The sequence below is a fragment of the Sus scrofa genome, chromosome 9 (assembly GCF_054392235.1).
Source record: "Sus scrofa isolate SSC_HxYL_T2T_F1_AM1 chromosome 9, Sscrofa_HxYL_maternal_Yorkshire_Landrace_v2.0, whole genome shotgun sequence".
In the NCBI taxonomy this organism is placed as follows: domain Eukaryota; kingdom Metazoa; phylum Chordata; class Mammalia; order Artiodactyla; family Suidae; genus Sus; species Sus scrofa.
In genome coordinates this window covers 76,587,494-76,610,507 of record NC_139391.1, presented here as the reverse complement: position 1 = coordinate 76,610,507, position 23,014 = coordinate 76,587,494, and the positions used below count along the sequence as shown (strand labels likewise).

Here is a 23,014-nt window from a genome sequence, read left to right as displayed (position 1 = left end):
AATTCCCCCCTTTTGCTTAAGCAAAATAATCTAAAATTATTTTCTGTTACTTGCCAATTAGATTTCTATAGCTCTAATTAAAGGTAAGAGGATTATATTCAATCTAATTACCATTTTAGAACCTACCTGAAGTAAAATCATACCAGAGTTGACAAAGGTTGGATATAACTACAAGTTAATTTCTGCAAAAAAAATCCACCTTATCAGATGTATAAAATTTTGCAGGATTTTAAAATACAGATGAAAGGGAGTTACCATAGTGGCTCAGTGGAAACAAATCTGACTAGGATCCATGAGGATGCAGGTTTGATCCCTGGCCTCGCTCAGTTGGTTAAGGATCAAGGGTTGCCCTGGGCTGTGGTATAGGTCTCAGACACAGCTCAGATCTGGCATTGCTGTGGCTGTGGTGTAGACAAGCGGCTACAGCTCCGATTTGACCCCTAGCCTGGGAACCTCCATATGCTGTGGGTGCAACCCTAAAAAATACGAAAATAAAAATAAAAAATAATATAAAATACAGATGAGGAAGGAGTACAAATAAAAGGACAGCAAGAGAAGTTCCCACTGTAGCAAGTGGCTTTTCAACAAATTTCTATTTGTTCTGGAAAGTACAGAAGAAATTCATTACTAAAACTTTAATAAATCTGTTCTACTAGAAATACTTACATGCTGGAATTGAATCTGTAATTTTTGACTTTGTTCTGTCAACTCTAAAAATTCTCTCATTGTCTCATCCTTTTCTCTTCTTGCTTGTTGTAAATTAGCAGTGAGCTGGGTTATGATGCCATCTCTTTGTTTAATGGCAGCTTCAAATTCTTGCAACTAAAAGACATCAGTGAAATTAAAAGTGCTGGACTCAATTTCTTAAACAAAATTAAATATTAATGAAGATAATTTCTTCAAACATAAGATATTCAAAGTGTGTTGGCAGAATTTTTATAAGCAATCTTTCTTTAGTTGAAAGCTATTATGAGAATTATCTTTATTTCTAAATCAACTTTTCAAAAATTATCTGAATTAGGAAAGAAAATATATTAGGTCTGACTTATCCATATATCTATTTCTAGAAGGACAAGTGCCTTTACATTTAGGGATTCTCCAATCTGTAGGCATCGCCGTCATAGACATGTTTAAGCCTTACTTGTTTCTAAAGAAGGTGAAACTGAAATATATTTTGTCATCCTCATCAATGTCCTATTTTACCTTGTTTTCATAACTGACAGCTTTCATTTTAACCTCAAGATATTACTTGCAAAGATTCACTAATATTTTTAAATTAACTTTAAATCATGACATACTGATGTGTTTTACACCATAATTTTCTCTCAGGCTGATTACAAGAATATCTATCCCACTGAAGTCATTTCAACCTAGTTATCTTAAAAATTAAAAAAGTTAAAGGAAAAAATCCATATTATATTAGCCCTGTTAATGGACTCTAAGTTTTAAATGAAGTTGCTTATGGTAATGTAAAAGGATAAATGTTTATGAGATGACTTGAAGTAATCATTTTAAAAACCTATCTTTAAAGAATGTACAAATACTGTCATTCAAACTTTCTATTTTTGTTTTGTAACAAACCAAAGCCACAGAAGGTAAACACACCTGCTGCAGTCCTTCTGTCCCGTAAGTAGCTCTCATTTCTTCTAGTTCTCTGTTTAGCTCTTCAATCTCATGTTGTTTCCCAGCCAATTCATTTTCCAGCATCTCTAGGTGGGGCTGACTGTACTGTGCTCCATGTTCAGAATAAGAATCATCAATACCAAATTCTTCTTCCTAAACCAACCCATGTTTTTAATAATTCAGTATCAGCAACATTCCCCCAGGAAGAGGGATACAAAAACTGAATCTCATAGCAAAGACCACTTTAAAATATTACCTAGGAGTTTACTGGTATGACAACTTACTTTGTTGTTGTTATATATACCTCAAGAGCAAAAACAATATATCTGCAAATTCTGTTACAATTGAGTTTTATAACAAAGGGTAGATAACTGCTTTGTTTTATATTAAAAACATTTAGAAACCACACATAGAAAGAGAGACATGCAGGAAAAAGCTTTGTTAGTAAGCCAAATGTTTTTAAATAGAATATAACATTAGTATCATGAGTAGTTTTTAAATACTGTACCCTTAATAAATTTGTAGGCTTTCCTGTTCTCACCACAAAACTGCAACCATTTACCTGCATAAAAACAATTTCCTGAAATATTATGCTTTTTAGATAGAACATTATTTAGAGCTAACAATTATATTTGTGCTAACTGTATTCATGCATTTTTTTTATGCCAAAGGAAATGGCTTCATTGGCAAAAACAAATACAGTGATTATATTTAAACACCTAAAAGATTTTATGACCACTTTCAAAAGCCAATGACTTCTCATATATTTGAGTGCATACAACACAAAAGACAGTGTAGAATACATTTTCACTTTAGTGAACTGAAGTTCTCCGTGCAGTTTCTCTTTTGCCTTCAGTAAATCTCAAGTTACTAGATCCTCCTCTCCAAAACACTGCCTTAAAATCATTTAAATAATTGTTTTTTGATTAAGCCTTATTCATTTTAAAGTAAAACTGTTCACGTGTATAAATTCACTGAAGGCTGGCAAGCAGGTGAAGAAGTAGGAGGAGATGAAGAGGTAAAGAACTTTCTCCTGGGGGCACTATGACAGCAATGCCAACTCTAACAGAGGTGGGGATTTTCCAAAATACATACGCTCTGTCAGAGACATTCTGTGGTAAGAGGAAGGAGGATGGCAAAATATGTCTCTGGGGTTGATGTGGAAGAAGATTAATTTCAGAGCAATTAATCTATTTAATAATCCCCTCCTTTTCCCTGACAGTGCACAACTGAACTTCATTCCTGCTTATACCTTATTTTTACTACTGAAATACATAGGATAGAATATCCTAGAATTGGGATTAGATTGATATGGACCACAATACTTTAAAAAATGAAGACCCTAATTAAGAATTCTTTACAGAGTTTTATTCCTTTGTTTTTTCCCCAAGGATAATTTCCAAAAAAAAAAAAAAAGCCGAAGTTAAAAAAAATTCATCTTATGGCAACAAAATCAATATTGCAACTTACATTTTAAAAGTATCAATAGGAGTTCCCGTCGTGGCGCAGTGGTTAATGAATCCGACTAGGAACCATGAGGTTGCGGGTTCGGTCCCTGCCCTTGATCAGTGGGTTAACGATCTGGCGTTGCCGTGAGCTGTGGTGTAGGTTGCAGACGCGGCTCGGATCCCACGTTGCTGTGGCTGTGGCGTAGGCCGGTGGCTACAGCTCCGATTCAACCCCTAGCCTGGGAACCTCCATATGCCGCGGGAGCAGCCCAAGAAATAGCAAAAAAAAAAAAGACAAAAAAAAATAAATAAATAAAAAAAATAAAACTATCAATAGATAGCAGTAATAACTCTATGAAGATTATTAATATCAGAATCATATTTCTTTACAAACTTCTATATGTATGTCAATAAAACTCTATCTTTTCTCCTGTTACAAAAATTATTAACATCAAGTCATTTGCAATAATGTTCAAATTAAATTCTTCTAAATTTTGAGAGTTCCTGTTGTGCCTCAGTGGTTAATGAACCCGACTAGTATCCATGAGGACATGGGTTCAATCCCTGGGCTTGCTCAGTGGGTTAAGGATCCGGTGTTGCTGTGAGCTGTGGTACAGGTCACAGACTTGGCTCGGATCCCATGTTGCTGTGGCTGTGGTGTAGGCCATCAGCTACAGCTCTGATTCGACCCATAGCCTAGGAACCTCACTATGCCCTATGTCCTTTTAGGTACAGCCCTAAAAGGACCAAAACAAAAAATTCTTCTAAATTTCAATTAGCTCTTCTTGACTTTGAAATGAAGCATTTTGATAAACATCTTCTAAGATTTTGCTTTACAGTAACAGTTGTAATGAAATGGATTTTACAAATATCTTCAAATATAATAAATGATATCCCATTAACTCATGATGATATCACTATTATTTAAATTAGTTATCTGTCTGTAATAATTAATTGTATACAACATATTACATAGCCAAAATTCAGCTTAATTTTTCTCTAAGTTAATCATATTTTACACTGAGCAATACATATGCATTGGCTTCTTAAAATATTACATGACTATTGGAGTTCCTGTTGTGGTGCGGTAGAAATGAATCCAACCATGAGGTTGTGGGTTTGATCCCTGCCCTCATTCAGTGGGTTAAGGATCTGGCATTGCCGTGAGCTGTGGTGTAGGTTGCAGATGTGCCTTGGATCTGGCATTGCTGTGGCTCTGGATGTGGCTCTGGCATAGGCTGACGGCTACAGCTCCAATTAGACCCCTAGCCTGGGAACCTCCATATGCTGCAGATGTGGCTCTAAAAAGACAAAAAAAAAAAAAAAAAAATTACATGACTGTTTTAAAAACTTAATTATCTTATAATAAATATAAAAATGTTGTAAATATTAATAATTTTTAAAAATTTAGTACCATGTAAATAGATAATAAAAGATTATATACCAGAACTAAACTAAAACTATATTTCAAAGTTCGAAAAGAAACAGTCAACGGAACATTAGAATCATTAATGGTTAGCAATGAATTATTCTCTTTTGTTGGAGAACTTTGCAGAAGGCAAATATCTGCTGATGCAGAGTTCTAAAGTACAGGGTCTCCTTCAAAGACAAGATAAGGGAGTTATGCATAAACCATGCTATTCTATAAGCAGCTGCACTATGCCCTAGAGGTATGCACCACTGCTAGTAGTTTCCCTTGTTATTTGCTGATTTTACTCTCTAACCTACATAAGTGACCTTCCTTAAAAAAAAAAAGGCATGTGGGCTAAAGCCTAGGCGCCTCTGTTCTGCAGAACAGAGTGCCTTCTGGTCCCCCACTTTCTAAATGTAAGAGTCTTGTGCGTTTTGTTGTGCCGCAGTCCCTCTTTCAGGATCTCCCATTGCCCTGAAGCGCTGGACATGGCACTCTTTTTTAATGCAGATAATTATTTCACTGATAACCTAAAACGTAGAGAATTTATCTCATCTTTTCACATCAGCCTTCTAAGACAACACTTGGTAAACCATAATATGAAAGCAAATTAGTAACTTGAAACATGGATATTAGATTATCAGATTCCTTTAACTCAAGAAAACCTTAACTTTTCTTTTTTACAGGGCCACATCTGTGGTATCTGGAAGTTCCCAGGCTACAGTTTGAACTCCAGGTGCCAGCCTACACCACAGCCACAGCAACTTCAGATCCAAGCCACATCTGCAACCTACACCACAGCTTGGACCCTTAACCCACTGAACAAGGCCAGGTTTGTTTCTGTTGAGCCACAAAAGGAACCCCCCCTTAACTTTTCTTAATGCCCTTTTATTTAACTGTGGAATTTGTCAAAGTTATTTAACCTCTAGGCTATACTAATATATTATTTATGAATTCATGGATTTATTCAATCTATATTGACAACTTAAAGATTTGGAAAATACAAGTAAGGTAGATTCTAAGTTTTAAAATGTTCTGTACAAGTATCATCTTATAAATCTACTGCTATTCACAAAGAATCAGAGGAAAGATCACTTTTATTTTATAATTATAAAATGTTCTTCACATAAAAGCTTTTCCTTTCAGTGGACATCAGTTTAAAAACATAAAAGACTAACTCACTCTTTACTTATGATTAATACCCTATCCTTATTATACTTAATTTGGCAGTACATACAAAAATATGAATAATAATTCATATTTTATATAACCAAAATAATAAAAACTAAGAAGACTCTGATGGTTCATAAAGTTCATGAACATTACAGGAGTTCAGTTTGTACAGCTAACTCTTGGAATTGGAGCCAAGAACTAATGAGGTTAAAGCTAAGTACCAAACACCACATTGTACACCTTCAATAAAGATACAATTTGTAATTGTCAATTATACCTCAGTAAATTGAGGCAGGGAAGCAGAAAAGGGAAATAAGTGAAGAAAGAAAGAAAGAGGAAAGAAGGGAGTAAGAGAGAGTGAGAAAGAAAGAGAGGACAGAAGGAGAGAAGCAGAGAAAGGGAGGAAGGAAGGAAAAGGAACCAAAGTCAAAGTTGAAAGGAAAATAAAGTGACAAAGGAAGGAAGGAAGGATGGAAGAAAAGGAGGGAGGAAGGGAGAAAGGAAGAAAAAGAACCCAAGTCAAAGTTTAAAGGCCAAGTTCACATTATTCTATGGCTATAGGCTATGTTTCCAACTCTAGCCAGTCATATCATAAAAGTCATGAAAGTGACTTGGTTAAGACATACTGAATAACCTGATGAAATCAATGAGACTGTATATCCTACTATCATATCATCTTTTTATACATAGCAAAGCATATTTTTTTACTTTACTCATCTCTATATGTTGCCTGTAGCATTTCCAACTTTCTCCAAACCCTAATCAAGTGGTATCAATAAAAATATTTCATATAAATATATGGTTCTAGATATGAAATGTCCCTTCATCAAGAGCTGAAAAGATTATGGATAATTAAAATTAATTTGGTAGTTCCCATTGTGGCTTGGCGGTTAACGAACCAACCAGGATCCAAGAGGATTCAGGTTTGATCCCTGGCCTCGAACAGTGGGTTAAGGATCAGGCGTTGCCAAGAGCTGTGCTGTGGGTCAGAGACGCAGCTTGGAACTGGCATTGCTGTGCTGTGCTGTGGCTCTGATTGGACTCCTAGGCTGGGAAGCTCCATATGCTAAAGGTGCAGACCTAAAAAGCAAAAAAATTAAAAAATAAAAATAAGACCAATTCATAGGAAGGGTATTTTTTATTTTGTCTGCTTCCTCTAGTATATGTAATTGAATATATTTTTATATAGAACAGTTCTTAGGTAGGTCATAGGATAAAAATATCTAATGCTTTCTAAACCTGAATCCATTTTTCAATCCAAAGAGTGTACTAGCCACAAAGTCAAGAACATTAAGCACATACCATATCTATCTACATAAAATTTCCAAGCTACTTTCTTATTTTTAAATTTTTTTGGCTTTTTTTTTAGGGCCACAGTTGCAGTATATGGAAGTTCCCAGACTAGGGGTCAAATTGGAGCTGCAGCTGCTAGTCTAAATCACAGCCACAACAACGCCAGATCCAAGCCACGTCTGCAATCTACACCACAGCTGATGGCAACACCAGGTCCCTATCCCACTGAGGGAGGCAAAGGATCAAATCTGCATCCTTGTGGATCCTAGTTGGGTTTATAACCTGCTGAGTAACAACGGGAACTCCCCCAAGCTAATTTCTAGTTAAATATATAATCAAAATCAGAAATCTTTCTCAGTATAATTTGTTAAAAGAATTCTCATTTGTTTCATATAAACATAGTGTGAAGAAAAGCATAATTCTATTGAAGTGCAGCAAAAAAACAAAAACAAAAACAAACAAGCTTGGCTGATTCTTTTTTATATACCAAACACCATACTAAAACTACCAAATAACCCTCAAAACTACCCTGAGAAACAGACATTATTTCTCCCATTTTACAGGTGAGGAACTCATATTTCAGAGCTTAAGTGATTTGTCCAAGTTCATACAGCTTGGACGTGATGAAGCTGAAATCTAAACACAAGACTTGCTGGCTCCAAAGCCGCCATTTCCCCATATGCTAGAAAAATTATAGCCATATTTACACAAAATACAAGATAATTATGTATCCTATGATTAAAACTACGTAATTTAAAAATTTTAAGAACAGTTAAAATGTAAACCAGAGCAGCCAAGATTATTAAACTTTGTAAATTTGTCAATTGCAGTGAAATTACATGTGTAACTTCCTAAAAAGGAATTTCATTTTTGTGGGGTGATGAGAAATAATTCCTTAAGAGTTCTAATATGAAGAGAATTACAGTGTGAGATTTATTTATTTATTTTGTCTTTTTGTCTTTTCTGGGGCCGCACCCGCGGCATATGGAGGTTCCCAGGCTAGGGGTCGAATTGGAACTGTAGCCACCGGCCTACACCAGAGCCACAGCAACGTGGGATCCAAGCTGCGTCTGCAACCTACACCACAGCTCACGGCAATGCCGGATCGTTAACCCACTGAGCAAGGGCAGGGATCGAACCCGAAACCTAATGGTTCCTAGTCGGATGCGTTAACCACTGCACCACAACGGGAACTCCTACAGTGTGAGATTTATTCCTTGGTTTATAAATTTGACCTGCTGCATCCTAACATTTTCTGCCTCCTACCAGGATGAATATGCCTTAGAAGTCTCTTGAAATTCTAGCCCAGTTCAACATCATTAAATTGAATGGCTAAATACCAAAAACTAGCCCAGAGTATGACAGATTTTAGTATACCCATTTTAGCAATCCTGCTAAGACATCATGAAACATTTCAGACTATCAAATTTTCCACTATTTTCTAAACATAGTGAAATATCTATGTTTCTCAAAGTATAATGCATTGTGAATCCAGGCCCAATGTGTATAATATTACAAAGATTATGATTTAAATCCAGTTGAATCTATCAGAGATTATTTCATATTTTTCAATGTGACTTTCTACATCACCATTTTTTCAAATTACAAATGAGTTAATTTAGTTTCTGTGACTAGCATTTGAAAAAGTATCAGATGATGACTGGGAACAAAGTATCTTTCATGAAACTTTTGTTTGAAAAATAAGTATATATATATATTTCATGTGCATATATATAATTACTGTGTGAACAATTATTCATGTATATAACCATACACCTATATGTAAATACAAAAAATTATACATACATATATAAATATAATATATTTCTTACTGTTGAATCATGATCAACATGTTCTTTTACTTGTAGGACTTGTTTTTAAATTAATTGTGGAGTTTCTGTGTGGCTCAGCAGGTTACCAACCCAACTAGAATCCATGAGGATATGGGTTTGATCCGTGGCCTCACTCAGTGGATTAAGGATCCAGTGTGCCATGAGCTATGGTGTAGGTTGCAGATGCAGCTTGGATCCTGTGTTGCTGTGGCTGTGGTGTAGGCCGGCAGCTGCAGCTCTAATTCGACCCCTAACCTGGGAACTTCTATATGATGCAGGTGCAATTGTAAAAAGAAAAAAAAAAAAAAAGAAAGTATTTCCTAAAGTGTCTAATGCCCACAGTAACTTTTATCACCTAAATTAAAATCACGACTACAACATTAATTTCAATAAATGAATTTATATAATTAACTAAAATCAAGCATTTGTAAAAAGCATTACTCAAAATAAAATAGGCTATAATATGAAACGTTTACTGTGTTAAATATGGATGCCTCATAACAATCACTTTTCCTAGAAACCCAATTTCAACACCCTCCTAGAAACTAAAACAAGGCCTCAATCTAAGGGCCAAGCTATTAAAACAAATTTAAGACTTTGGTTAATAATTTGAAAAAAACATATGTCAGAAAAACATAAACTTCAGGTTTTCTAGGTCATTTACATCATATTATGCTATATTTTATCATATTTATAAAAATAACAAACCATGTGAGTTGCAAGTAATAAAGTACTACTAAACAACAACTTCCAAAATAACATGTCAAATCACAATAATACTTATTCTTACCTCTGAACTATAATCATCTGCTGTGGTTGAAATTTCACTTTCTGGCTAAAACAAAAAGTAAAAACTGATTATATTAAGGCCTTCCTACCCACCTCCTCGAAATATTGTACTTTATAGCACATTAATATTGGTAATTTATGATGGAAAACTCAAAAAAAAAAAAACATTACATTAAGGACTTCACCCTCCTAAATATCATACTTTATTAGCTCATTACTATTAGTAACTTATGACAGAAAACTCACAAAAATATTACTAAAAACAAGATTATGCAAATCTTTAAAAATTCCACTTGGATTATAAATCACAATGGCTAAATAACACATCTAAGATTTATCACTAGGCAGTTTTCTAAATATAAAAGTATCAAGAGGTATTTTCACACAGGGAGTTTTACACACTGCAAATCATCTATAAGACAAAACCACCAAATAAGATACCACACCTCTAATTCTTGCATCTCTCCAAAATAAAGTCTTAAAAAGTTCATCAAAAAAGTTTAATTTCTTTAAAAAGTACAATCATCAAATCCTGATGTTAGAATATAACAACTTGAAGAAATAAAACAAACTTTGTTGTTATTAAACCACTGCAACTTACAAAAAACTTTTGAAGACATTTATTTTTGCTTCATCCTTTAACCCCTGGGATTTGAGTAAAGTGAGTAGATTTTCCAAGCTTCCCTTAGCTTAGAAGTACTAGGATGAATAGCGGAGGAAACCTAAATATTCACTGCTTTTACTGTTCATCCTCTCATCTAACCTAAGGATCTAATTTTACAGATGAGAAAAGAGACCCAGATATTTCACCTTTTCATTCAACAATATGAACTATATATATCCCCAATATAGGAGCATGCAAATACATGAAACAAAACTAACAGACATAAAGGGAGAAACTGATGTAAATACACTAATAGTGGAAGATTTTAACATCCCACTGACATCAAAGGACTGACCTTCAAGAGAGAAAATCAATAAGGCAAAAGAGATTCTAAGTGGCACAGTAGAACAGTTAGATTTAATTGATATTTTCAGGATATTACATCCAAAAACACTAGACTACACATTCTTTTCAAGTACACATGGAACAGTCTCTGGGACACACCACATACTAGGACACACCAAAAAAAGCCTCAACAAATTTAAGAGAATAGAAATTATTTAAAGCATCTTTTCTGACCATAATGGTAGGAAACTAGAAATCAACCACAGAAAGAGAAATGAAGGGGAAAAAAAAAATTTACAGGAAGACTAAACAACATGCTACTAAAAAACCAATGGGTCAACAATGAAATCAGAGAAGATATTTAAAATTACCTTGAGACAAATGATAATGAAAACACAACCAACAAAAGCTGTATAAGCAAAAACAATCCTAAAAGGAAAGTTCACAGCCATATAGGCCTTCCTCAGAAAATATGACCCCAAATAAACAACCTTACCAACCACATAAAAGAATTAGAAAAAGAAGAACAAACAAAATCTAAAGTCAGAAGGCCAGAAAAAAGAGAGGACAAGTTCCCATTGTGGCACAGTGGAAACAAATCCAACTAGGAACCATGAGGTTGCAGGTTTGATCCCTGGCCTCACCCTGTGGGTTAAGGATTCAGCATCGCTGTGAGCTGTGGGGTAGGACACAGACATGGCTCACATTTGGCATTGCTGTGGCTGTGGTGCAGGCCAGGAGCTGTAGCTCTGATTAGACCCCTATCCTGGGAACCTCCATATATTGTGGGTGTGGCCCTAAAAAAAGCAAAAAAAAAAGGAAAGAAAGAAAGAAAAAATAGAGAGGGAATAAATAAAGATTAAAAAAAAAATCAATAAAACCAAAAGCTGCTTTTCTGCAGGGTAAACACAACTGACAACCTCTGGCCAGGCTCACCAACAAAAAAAGAGAGAGGACTCAAATAAACAAAGTAAGAAATAAAAGAGGAGAAATAACAACTGAAATCACAGATACACAAAAAAAAATTAAAGAACAATTACACACCAACAAACTGACAAGGAAGAGTACAAATTTCTAGAAAAATACAACTCACCAAAAATAAATTACAGAGGAATAGAGAATTTGAATAAATCAATCATTAGAAGTAAAATAGAATCTGTAATTTAAAAACTCCCTGTTTAAAAAAAAAAAAAAAACTTCCTGTTTTTAAAAAAAAAAAAAAAAGTCCAGGACCAATGGCTTTACTGGGGAAGTCTACTAAATATACAAAGAAAAATTTATACTAATCCTTCTCAAACACTTCCAAAAGAGAAGGGAACACTCCCAAAGTCATTGTATGAAGCCACTATCACCTGATACCAAAACCAAAGACACTACCAAAAAAGAGAAATACAGGCAAATATCTTTGATGAATACAGATGCAAAAATCCTCATGAAGATATTAGCAAAATGAATCTGACAATGCATAAAAAAGACCATACACCATGATCCAGGTGCATTCATCCCAGGGTTACAAGCATGGTTCAATATATGCAAATCAATCAATGTACCACAGCAACAAAAGACAAAACCATATGTTCATCTCAATAGATGTATAAAAAGCACTTGTTAAAATTCAGTATTCATTCATAATAAAATCTTACAGAAGTGGGTATAGAGGGAACATATCTCAGTATAATTAAGAGCTATTTACGACAAACCCACAGCCAACTTAATACCCAAAGGTGAAAAGCTAAAAGCCCTCCCCCTATAATTTGCAAAAAGACAAGGATGCCCACCCTCACCACTTTTATTCAACATGGTATTGGAGGTCCTAGACACAGAAATCAGACAAGAAAAAGAAATAAAAGGTATCCCAACTGGAAGGGAAGAGTAAAGCTGTCATTGCATGCAAATGCTATCACACTATATTTAGAAAACAATAACGACTCTACACAAAATTACTAGAACAGAAGATTAACATCCAGAAATCTGTTGATTTCTTTCTTTCTTTTTCTTTTTTTTTTGTCTTTTTTGTTGTTGTTGTTGTTGCTATTTCTTGGGCCGCTCCCTCGGCATATGGAGGTTCCCAGGCTGGGGGTTGAATCGGAGCTGCAGCCACCGGCCTACACCAGAGCCACAGCAACGCGGGATCCGAGCCGCGTCTGCAACCTACACCACAGCTCACGGCAACGCCGGATCGTTAACCCACTGATCATGGGCAGGGACCGAACCCGCAACCTCATGGTTCCTAGTCGGATTCGTTAACCACTGCACCACGACGGGAACTCCAGAAATCTGTTGATTTCTTTACACTAACAATGAAAATTTCAGAAAAAAAAAAAAAAAATCCCATTTAAAAAACAGCTTATCAGGAGTCCCCATTGTGGCTAGACGGGTTACAAACCCAAATAGTATCCAGGAGGATGCTGGTTCAAGCCCTGGCCTTGCTCAGCGGGTTAAGGACCTGGTGTTGCCATGAGCTGTGGTAGAGGTCACAGATGGGACCTGGATCCCAAACAGCTGGGGCTGTAGCATCAGCCAGCAACTGTAGCTAGGATTCGACCCCTGGCCTGGGAACTTCCATATGCTGCAGGTGCGACAAAAAAATAAATAAATTTTAAAAATAAAATATTAAAATATAAATTTAAAAAAAGAAAAGCTCATCAAAAAATAAAATACTTAGGAATATACCTGACCTGAAAGACTTATATTCTAAGAAATATAAAAGAATGATAAAGGAAAGTGAAGATGAGTCAAAGAAACAGAAAAATATCCCCAAGCTCTTGGACTGCAAGAGTTAATATTGTTAAAATGGCCATATTACTCAAAGCAATATAGAGCTTTAATGTGATTTTAAAATACCCACATTTTTTACAGAACAAATAATTCTACATTTATATGGAACCACACAAGACCTAGAAGTGCCAAAACAATCCTAAGGAAAAAGAACAAAGCTGGGGGCATAATCCTCCCAGACTTCAGACAATACTACAAAGCTACAGTAACCAAAACTGCCTGCTATTGGCACAAAAAAAGACATATAGATCAAAGGACTAAAATAGAGAGCCTAGAAATAAACCCACACACTTAATCTACTACAAAGAAGGCTATTAATCTACTACAAAGAAGGAAAGACTATACAGTGAAGAAAAGACAATTTCATCAGCAAGTGGTTTTGGGAAAGCTGGACAGCTGCATGTAAATTAATGAAGTTAGAATACACCCTCATATCACAAACAAAAATAAACTCAAAATGGCTTAAAGACTTAAAGACAGGAGGACACCAAAAAACTCCTGGAAGAGAATACAGGCAAAAAACATTCTCTGACATAAATCACAGCAATACTTTCTTATACCAGTCTTCCAAGGCAAGAGACATAAAAGCAAACATAAACAAATTGGACGTAATCAAATTTATAAACTTCTGCATAGCAAAGGAAACCATAAACAAAACAAAAAGACAACCTATGGAACAGGAGAAAATATCTGCAAACTATATGACTGACAAGGGCTTAATTTCCAAAATATAAAAACAGCTCACACAGCTCTATGTCAAATCACCCACTCAAAAAAAAACAGGCAGAAGAACTAAGTAGACATTTCTCCAAAGAAGAAATACAGATGGCCAAGAGACGTATCAAAAGATGCTCAAAAAACAACAAGCAAGATGAAGAAGCTGAGAAACCACCCCCAGTCAAACCAACAGGAGAACTCACCTAAAACAGTCAACAATGAAACAGATCTCGACAGTCTGACAGACCTGGAGTTCAAAAGAGAAATAGTGAAAATACTGAAGAAATTAAGAGAAGATATGAACAGTAATGCAGATACCCTCAGAAAGGAACTAGAAAATATAAGGAGGAGCCAAGAAAAACTAGAACATTCATTTGCAGAGATGCAAGCTGAACTAGGGACAGTAAAAACCAGAATGAATAATGCAGAAGAACGAATCAGTGATATGGAAGATAGAATAATGGAAATCACTCAATCCGGTCAACAGACAGAAAACCGAATCAAAAAACTGGAAAGCAATATAAGAGACCTATGGGATAATATAAAGCAGGCCAATCTACGCATAATAGGAATTCCAGAAGGAGTAGAAAAAGATAAGGGCATGGAAAATATAGTTGAAGAAATTATCGATGGAAACTTCCCAAATCTAAAGGATACTGGGTTCAAGATACAAGAAGCACAGAGGGCCCCAAGCAAACTGAACCCAAACAGACCCACACCAAGACACATCATAATAAAAATGGCAAAAGTTAGTGATAAAGAGAGGATCCTAAAGGCAGCAAGAGAAAAACAGAATGCTACCTACAAGGGAACCCCCATAAGAATATCAGCTGGTTTCTCTACAGAAACACTACAGGCCAGGAGGGAATGGCAAGAGATATTTAAAGTGCTCAAAGGAAAAAACCTGCAACCTAGAATACTCTATCCAGCAAGAATATCATTTAAAATAGAAGGGGAAATAAAATTTTTTCCCAACAAACAAAAACTTAAAGAATACAGCAACACAAAACCCAGGTTAAAGGAAATATTGAAAGGGCATCTCTAAACCAAAAAGAAAGGAAGGAAAGGGAAGAAAAAAGAAAAGAAAAAAAAAGAAGAGGAAGAACTAGGACTGAGGAAACTGCAATCAGAGAGCAGTCACTCAAATAAGCCAGCATACAGATTTAATCATGAACATGCTTCAAACAAAATAAAATTAAAAAGAAAAAAAGTAAAAAAGAGTCATCAAAACCATAAAATGTGGGCAAGGGATGTTAGGAAGTAAATAACCCTTTTTGTTTGTTTGTATGTTTCTCTTCTTAATTTTAACATAGAAATGAAGTGTTTGAACTTACAGGACCATCAGGCTAAAACACACATTTATGGGAAGGGGTTAGCATACTAAAAAACAGGGCAACCACAAGCCAAAACCAAATATTGCATTTGCAAAAAACAAAACAAAACAAAAAATACACTCAAGCAGATAATAACAGGAGACCATCCAACCAAAAACAAAAAAAAGAAAGGAAGAATGGAGAACCATAGAATCAACTGGAACACGAGGTTCAAATGGCAATAAATAATCATCTATCAATTATCACCTTAAATGTCAATGGACTGAATGCCCCAATCAAAAGACACAGAGTGGCTGAGTGGATAAAAAGGCAAAAACCTTCAATATGCTGCCTACAAGAAACTCACCTTAGGACAAAAGATACACATAGATTGAAAGTGAAAGGGTGGGGAAAAATATTTCACGCCAATAGACATGACAGAAAAGCAGGAGTCGCAACGCTCATATCAGACAAAATAGACTTTAAAACAAAAGACTTAAAGAAAGACAAAGAAGGACACTATTTAATGATTAAGGGATCCATCCAACGGATCCATCCAAGGAGAGGATGTTACTATCGTCAACATATATGCCCCAAATACAGGAGCACCCAGATACATACAACAAATATTAACAGACATAAAGGGAGATATTGATGAGAATACAATCATAGTAGGAGACCTAAATACCCCCCTCACATCAATGGACAGATCCTCTAGACAGAAAACCAATAAAGCAACAGAGATCCTAAAGGAAACAATAGAAAAATTAGACTTAATTGATATCTTCAGGACACTACATCCAAAAAAAGCAGAATACACATTCTTCTCAAATGCTCATGGAACATTCTCAAGAATCGACCACATATTGGGACACAAAGCGAATCTCAATAAATTTAGGAGCATAGAAATTATCTCAAGTATCTTCTCGGACCACAATGCCATGAAATTAGAAATCAACCATGGGAAAAGCAAAGAGAAAAAACCTACTCCATGGAGACTAAACAACATGCTACTAAAAAACCAATGGCTCAATGAGGAAATCAAGAAGGAAATTAAAAACTACCTTGAAACAAATGATAATGAAGACACAACCTCTCAAAATCTATGGGATGCTGCGAAAGCAGTGCTCAGAAGGAAATTTATAGCAATACAGGCCTTTCTCAAAAAAGAAGAAAGATCCCAAATGGACAACTTAACCCTCCACCTAAATGAATTAGAAAAAGAAGAACAAAAAAGTCCTCAAGTCAGCAGAAGGAAGGAAATTATAAAGATCAAAGAAGAAATCAATAAAATAGAGACTCAAAAAACAATAGAGAAAATTAATGAAACCAAGAGCTGGTTCTTTGAAAAGGTAAACAAAATTGACAAACCCCTGGCCAGACTCACTAAAAAGAGGAGAGAAAGAACCCAAATAACCAAAATTATAAATGAAAAAGGAGAAATCACAACGGATACAGCAGAAATACAAAAAACCATAAGAGAAGACTATGAACAACTATATGGCAACAAGTTTGACAATCTGGAAGAAATGGACAATTTTCTAGAATCTTACAGCCTGCCAAAACTGAATCAAGTAGAAACAGACCAACTGAACAGACCGATCACTAGAAATGAAATTGAAGAGGTCATAAAATCACTCCCCACAAATAAAAGTCCAGGACCAGATGGCTTCACAGGCGAATTTTATCAAACATATAAAGAGGAATTGGTGCCCATCCTCCTTAAACTCTTTCAAAAGGTTGAAGAAGAAGGAATACTCCCAAAGACATTCTATGATGCCACCATCACCCTCATTCCAAAACCAGACAGAGATAACACCAAAAAAGAAAACTATCAGCCAATATCTTGGATGAATATAGATGCAAAAATTCTCAACAAAATCTTAGCCAACCGAATCCAACAACATATCAAAAAAATCATACACCATGACCAGGTTGGGTTCATCCCAGGTTCACAAGGATGGTTCAACATACGCAAATCAATCAGCATCATACACCACATTAACAAAAAAAAAGTCAAAAATCATATGATCATCTCAATAGACGCAGAAAAAGCATTTGACAAAGTCCAACATCCATTCATGATCAAGACCCTCGCCAAAGTGGGTATAGAGGGAACATTCCTGAATATAATCAAAGCCATTTATGAGAAACCCACAGCAAATATAATCCTCAATGGGGAAACACTGAAAGCCTTCTCACTCAAATCTGGAACAAGACAGGGATGCCCACTCTCACCACTGCTCTTCAACATCGTTTTGGAAGTCCTAGCCACAGCAATTAGACAAACAAAAGAAATAAAAGGCATCCATATAGGAAGAGAGGAGATCAAACTGTCACTGTATGCAGATGACATGATACTATACATAGAAAACCCTAAGGACTCAACCCCAAAACTCCTTGAACTGATTAATAAATTCAGCAAAGTAGCAGGATATAAGATTAACATTCAGAAGTCAGTTGCATTTCTGTATACGAACAATGAAATATTAGAAAAGGAATACAAAAATATAATACCTTTTAAAATTGCACCTCAAAAAATCAAATACCTCGGAATACACCTGACCAAGGAGGTAAAGGACCTATATGCCGAGAACTATAAAACTTTAATCAAAGAAATCAAAGATGTAAAGAAAGGGAAAGATATTCCATGTTCCTGGATTGGGAAAAATCAATATTGTGAAAATGGCCATACTACCCAAAGCAATCTACAGATTCAATGCAATCCCTATCAAATTACCCATGACATTTTTCACAGAACTAGAACAAACAATCCAAACATTCATATGGAACAACAAAAGACCCAGAATCGCCAAAGCAATCCTGAGAAACAAAAACCAAGCAGGAGGCATAACTCTCCCAGACTTCAAGAAATACTACAAAGCCACAGTCATCAAAACAGTGTGGTACTGGTATCAAAACAGACAGACAGACCAATGGAACAGAAGAGAGAACCCAGAAATAAACCCTGACACCTATGGTCAATTAATCTTTGACAAGGGAGGCAAGAACATCAAATGGGACAAAGAAAGTCTATTCAGCAAGCATTGCTGGGAAACCTGGACAGCTGCATGCAAAGCAATGAAACTAGAACACACCCTCACACCATGCACAAAAATAAACTCCAAATGGATGAAAGACTTAAATATACGACAGGACACCATCAAACTCCTAGAAGAAAACATAGGCAAAACACTCTCGGACATCAACATCATGAATATTTTCTCAGGTCAGTCTCCCAAAGCAATAGAAATTAGAGCAAAAATAAACCCATGGGACCTCATCAAACTGAAAAGCTTTTGCACAGCAAAGGAAACCCAAAAGAAAACAAAAAGACAACTTACAGAATGGGAGAAAACAGTTTCTAATGATGCAACCAACAAGGGCTTAATCTCTAGAATATATAAACAACTTATACAACCCAACAGCAAAAAAGCCAATCAATCAATGGAAAAATGGGCAAAAGACCTGAATAGGTCTCCAAAGAAGATATACAGATGGCCAACAAACACATGAAAAAATGCTCAACATCGCTGGTTATAAGAGAAATGCAAATCAAAACTACCATGAGATATCACCTCACACCAGTCAGAATGGCCATCATTAATAAGTCCACAAATAACAAGTGCTGGAGGGGCTGTGGAGAAAAGGGAACCCTCCTGCACTGTTGGTGGGAATGTAAACTGGTACAGCCACTATGGAGAACAGTTTGGAGATACCTTAGAAATCTATACATAGAACTTCCATATCACCCCGCAATCCCACTCTTGGGCATCTATCCGGACAAAGCTCTACTTAAAAGAGACACATGCACCCGCATGTTCATTGCAGCACTATTCACAATAGCCAGGACATGGAAACAACCCAAATGTCCATCGACAGATGATTGGATTCGGAAGATGTGGTATATATACACAATGGAATACTACTCAGCCATAAAAAAAGAATGACATAATGCCATTTGCAGCAACATGGATGGAGCTAGAGAATCTCATCCTGAGTGAAAGGAGCCAGAAAGACAAAGACAAATACCATATGATATCACTTATAACTGGAATCTAATATCCAGCACAAATGAACATCTCCTCAGAAAAGAAAATCATGGACTTGGAGAAGAGACTTGTGGCTGCCTGATGGGAGGGGGAGGGAGTGGGAGGGATCGGGAGCTTGGGCTTATCAGACACAACTTAGAATAGATTTACAAGGAGATCCTGCTGAATAGCATTGAGAACTTTGTCTAGATACTCATGTTGCAAAAGAAGAAAGGCTGGGGGAAAAATGTAATTGTAATGTATACATGTAAGGATAACCTGACCCCCTTGCTATACAGTGGGAAAATTAAAAAAAATAAATAAATAAAAATAATTCATTTTCTCCTGTTACCAAGCAAAAAAAAAAAAAAAAAAGATGCTCAACATCTCTAATTATTAGAGAAATGCAAATCAAAACTACAATGAGGTATCACCTCACACCGGTCAGAATGGCCACCATCAAAAAGTCTAAAAATAATAAATGCTGGAGAAGGTGGAGAGAAAAAGGGAACCCTCCTACACTGTTGGTGGGAATGTAAATGAATGCAGCCACTATGGAAATCAATATGAAAGTTCCTAAAAAAACTAAAAACAGAGTTACCATATAACCCTGCAATCCCACTCCTAAGCATACACCTGGAGAAAACTCTAATTTGAAAACACACCCTCACGCAGTGTTCCCAGCAGCACTATTTACAATAGCCAAGACATGGAAAAACCTAAATGTCCATTAACAGGTGAATGGATAAATAAGACACACACACACACACACAACTGCACACCTGGAATATTCACAACTACAAAAGAATGAAATAATGCCATGTGCAGCAACATAGATGGACCTGGAGATTATCATACTAATTGAAGTAAGTTAAAAAGACAAATATCATGATTTAGTTTATATATGGAATTTTATAAAATGATACATTGAACTTATTTACAAAATAGAAAAGATTCACAGACACAGAAAACAAACAGTTACCAATGCGAAAGGGGAAGCGGGATAAATTAGGAGTTTAGGATTAACAGATACAAACTACTATATATCAAAGAGATAAACAATAAGGTCCTACTGTATAGCACAGGGAACTATATTCGATATCTTGTAATAAACTATAATAAAAAAGAATCTGAAACACACACACACATAGATATTTGATTTACACAACACTATAAATCAACTGTATTTCATTAAAAAAAATTAGAGGCTTTCCCATTGTGGCTCAGTGGAAACGAATCTGACTAGCATCCATGAGGATGCAGGTTCAATCCCTGGCCTTGCTCAGTGGGTTAAGAATTCAGCATTGCCATGAGCTGTGGTATAGGCTGCAGACGTGGCTCGGATCCCGAGTTGCTGTGGTGTAGGCTAGCAGCTATAGCTTTGATTCAAACCCTAGTCTGGGAACCTCCATATGCCACAGGCACAGCCCTAAATAAATAAAGAAAGAAAGAAAGAAGAAGAAGAAAAAAAAAGTCAGACTCATGGGGCCCACTCAGATCTACTTAATCAGAATCTGTACTTTATGTAGCATGTATATACAATAGAATATTACTGGGCCATAAAAAAAAGACAAAAGACAAAACAAGGCCATTTGCAGCAACATGAATGGAGCCAGAGACTCTCATACTAAGTAAAGTAAGCCAGAAATAAAAAGACATATTATATGATATCACTTATTTGTGGAATCTAAAATATGCAACAGATGATCCTATCTAAAAACAACAAACAAACAACAGAGATAGAGCACGGCCAAGAAGAGCAGACTGGGGTTCCCGGGTAGAGGGAAAGGGGAGGGAGTGGGAGGGACAGGCATTTTGCGTGTTTCTGGGGATGCAAACTGTTATATCTAGAGTAGATGGGCAATGGGATCCTACTGTACAGCATAAGGAAATGTGTGTGATTGGGTCACTCTGTTGTACAAAAGAACTTGATGAAACATTGTAAGTAAACTATAATAATAATAAAGAAAAAATAAAAAATAATAAAAAAAAGAATCTGCATTTTAGCAAGATTCCCCATACAATCTGTGTACACACTGAGAAGTTTGAGAAGTGTTCCTCCAATATGGGAAAACATAAAAATAACTGGCTCACTGGCTCACGTTCTTGGGGAAAAAACAAAAACAAAACCTAAACAAAAACAAATTTTAAAAACCCAAAACTAAAAAGCCCCAAATATGAACCATCACTGTCTCCCTTCTCACCTATACTTATTGAAATTTTATTTAGCACTCAAGACTAAGGTCTAAATCTACCTTCTCTGTGATGTAGTAAGTGGTGTGAGCAACAAAAATAAGCTTCCCCCTACTCTAAAACCCTGTAGCAGTGGTTCCTAACTTATGTGGCCCTCTTTTAAATCTGAAATACTTTCAGGATGCAAGCCCTCATGATTCACTCACTTAGGCCTTTTAAACAGCTACCGTTTAAATGCGCATTGTGTACTAAAAACTGTGGTACTGAGGACAAAATGGTAAACAAGACACTCTTTGCAACTGAAATGCTAAAATTCCAGTGAAGAGTCCAAATATTGACTTGTTAGGTACAAAATGAAAATAGATACATTTTCGAACCAAATCAAGCACTAGCACTACCATATTTATTATATAAAAGATCCAGATTTCAACAAAAAAATTACAAGATACACGAAGTAAAAGGAAAGTAAGGCCCACACCCAAGAAGAACAAGCAGTGAACAGAAACTGTCTCTGAGGAAATACAGATGTTGGGCTTAATATACAAAGATTTTAAATTAGCTATTCTTTAAAAAGTCAAATAAGTGAAGGAAATAATGTCTAAAAAACTAAAGAAAATTTGGGAATATCAAAAGAAGAAAGAATTTATAAAAGAACCAAAGAAAAATTCTAGAGTTAAAAGTAAAATAACTGAAATGTAAAATTCACTAGAGGGTCTTAACAGCAGATCTGAGGAAGAAGAATCAAAGCAAATTTCAATTTCTTTCAATAGAAATTATCCTGTATGGGAAAAAGAAAGAAAAATTTAAAAAAATGAACAGATCATCAAAGTCCTGCACAACAGTACCAAACATACATAAGCATAATGGAGACCCAGAGGAGAGAAAAGAGACAGAAAGATCATTTGAAGATAAAATGGCCAAAAAACTTGCGTATTTTGATGAAAAACATTAATCTATGTATCCAAAATGCTCAAAAAATTTAAAGTAGGAAAAATGCAATAAGATCCACTTTTATGATGAACAGCAAATCTCTATGACATCTCTGATTCTTGACTAAATCCCTATGTATCTAAATACCTCTGTTTCCACATAAACATTCCAAACTATAATCATCATGTGCCTTGTCCAACTCTCTTCTTCCTGAGCATCCCACTGTTCTCTATCTCTGGAGTTCCCACTGTGGCTTAATTGGATTGGTGGCATCTTGGGAGCACTGGAATGCAGGTTTGACCCCCAGCCCAGCACAGTGGGTTAAGGACCTGGCCCTGCCACAGTTGCCTCGTTGCCAGCTTAGGTCGCAACCACAGCTCAGATATGATCCCTGGCCTGGGAGCTCCATATGCTACGGGGTGGCCAAAAACAAAGTAACAAAATAACCACCATTCTCTATTTCTGGCCTCAGTTCTCTATATTCTGGTCTCTGCATAGTGGCTTCACCATGCCACCCACCAACCAATCCCCTTT

The 23,014-nt window shown here is 35.9% G+C and overlaps 1 protein-coding gene across 25 annotated transcripts in view; it reads right to left on the bottom strand.

The window, feature by feature from the left end:
* The window catches only part of AKAP9 (A-kinase anchoring protein 9), a 159,263-nt gene that overhangs the window by 113,680 nt on the left and 22,569 nt on the right, over positions 1-23,014 (bottom strand). For 18 of the 25 annotated variants that reach the window (XM_084974549.1, XM_021102178.2, XM_021102180.2 and 15 more), the window contains 4 exon segments: positions 9,571-9,615; positions 2,132-2,185; positions 1,606-1,776; positions 667-822 (listed from right to left, as the gene is read on the bottom strand). In XM_084974549.1, the coding sequence (XP_084830675.1) occupies positions 667-822; positions 1,606-1,776; positions 2,132-2,185; positions 9,571-9,615 (426 nt within the window). 25 annotated transcript variants of the gene reach the window in all.